General features: G+C 58.1%; 1 protein-coding gene across 1 annotated transcript; it reads left to right on the forward strand.

The window, feature by feature from the left end:
- The first annotated feature begins 342 nt into the window (after nt 1-342).
- On the forward strand, nt 343-1502 carry SFN (stratifin). Its single transcript, XM_016219545.2, has one exon. The coding sequence runs from the start codon at nt 356-358 to the stop codon at nt 1100-1102; it is 747 nt and encodes a 248-aa protein (XP_016075031.1). The 5' UTR covers nt 343-355; the 3' UTR covers nt 1103-1502.
- Nucleotides 1503-1983: the final 481 nt, after the last annotated feature.

A 1983-nucleotide genomic window follows, 5' to 3' on the forward strand; every position in this document is an offset into this window, starting at 1 on the left:
AAACTGGGGCAGCTACCTAATATGGGTACCTATGTAATGGAAGCCCTGAACAAGAGGGGTCAGCCTGGAGCCTGGAAAGGGGCCTGTGCAGGTGGGGCCAACACCCAGATTTCTCCTGCTGACTGTCCTAATGACTCATCCCACATCCCAGCCCTTTTACCTTTAAGGAAGATCCGGAAAGGGTGTGGGGAGGAGAGGAGAGGAGGTAAATCGAGGGCCTCAGTCCCGCCCTCAGCCCCTCCCACCCCACCCAGCTCTGGGCCAAAAGGCAGGCAGGGATCAGGAGAGGCACAGAATTCGCCCTGGTCCGGAGGCAGCTGTTTAGCCCGCAGCCTGTCTGTCTGTCCCCAGAGCCATGGAGAGAGCAAGTCTGATCCAGAAGGCCAAGTTGGCAGAGCAGGCTGAACGCTATGAGGACATGGCAGCCTTCATGAAGAGTGCCGTGGAAAAGGATGCGGAGCTATCCTGTGAAGACCGAAACCTGCTGTCAGTGGCCTACAAGAATGTGGTGGGTGGCCAGAGGGCTGCCTGGAGGGTCCTGTCCAGTATTGAGCAGAAAAGCAATGAGGAGGGCTCAGAGGAGAAGGGCCCAGAGGTGAAAGAATACCGGGAGAAGGTGGAGACTGAGCTCCAGGCTGTGTGCAACACCGTGCTGAGTCTGCTGGACAACTACCTCATCAAGGAGACCGGTGACCCCGAAAGCCGGGTCTTCTACCTGAAAATGAAAGGCGACTATTACCGCTATCTGGCTGAGGTGGCCACCGGTGATAACAAGAAGCGCATCATCGACTCTGCCCGGTCAGCCTACCAGGAGGCCATGGATATCAGCAAGAAGGAGATGCCACCCACCAACCCCATCCGCCTGGGCCTGGCCCTGAACTTTTCGGTTTTCCACTACGAGATTGCCAATAGCCCTGAGGAGGCCATCTCACTGGCCAAGACCACCTTCGATGAGGCCATGGCTGACCTGCACACCCTCAGTGAGGACTCCTACAAAGACAGCACCCTCATCATGCAGCTGCTGCGAGACAACCTGACTCTGTGGACGGCCGACAACGCCGGGGAAGAGGGGGGCGAGGCACCTGAGGAGCCCCAGAGCTGAGCCATGCTGCTACCCTCCCTGCCCTACCCTGCCCTCTCCAGTCCCCCACCCCCAGCAGAGAGGACTAGTATGGGGTGGGAGGCCCGACCCTTCTTCCTGAATGCTCTGCCCCAGCTCAGAGAGGCTCCACAGAGAGGGACCAGCCCAGCTGAGGCCACCTGGAGCCATTGGATCCCACCCTTCCGGGGCTGTCGGGCACTCCTAACCACTGGTCATTCCACCCAGCCCTGCTCTCTGCACCCCCTCCTTGAGACCCTACCCGTGAATGGGGCCGCTTCCTCCTGGCTCTTGACTCCCTCCTGACCCTGCTGCCTCTGGATCTTAGGAACTGAGGAGTGTCCCACCCTGTGGCTGAGAATTGGACCGTGTGGCAGAGGCTGGAAATAAGTGTGTGTGTGTGTGTGTGTGTGTGTGAGAGAGAGAGAGAGAGAGAGAGAGAGAGAGACAGAGAGAGGCAGAATGAGAGGGAAAGCATGTCTGCTGGGTGTGACCATGTTTCCTCTCAATAAAGTTCCCGTGACACTCCTCCTTGTCTTTTCCAGTTATTGGTGGCGGGCTGGAACTGGGATTGGTGTATGAAAGCCTGACTTTGGACCTCGATTTAGGGCCTGGACCTCCTGTGGGGCTGGCTCAGTGACGCGCAGGCAAGATTTTGGGGCCACCTGGAGTCAGGCTCTCTCCCTCAGGCCCCAAACAAACGGGTCTGGTCTGAGGAGGGTCAGGAGAGCGCAAAGGCGGTTCTGAGGCTTCTCTGCTGAAGAAGGGACAGGAAACCAGTTAAATCTCAGGTATAATGGTGAGGACAGCGCCGCATGGATATGCTGTGGTGAGCAGTGCTGAGCACCCCCGACTTGAAAACCCGGGACAGTCCCTTCAGGTGC

The sequence above is a fragment of the Miniopterus natalensis genome, chromosome 9, assembly GCF_054644295.1.
Source record: "Miniopterus natalensis isolate mMinNat1 chromosome 9, mMinNat1.hap1, whole genome shotgun sequence".
In the NCBI taxonomy this organism is placed as follows: domain Eukaryota; kingdom Metazoa; phylum Chordata; class Mammalia; order Chiroptera; family Miniopteridae; genus Miniopterus; species Miniopterus natalensis.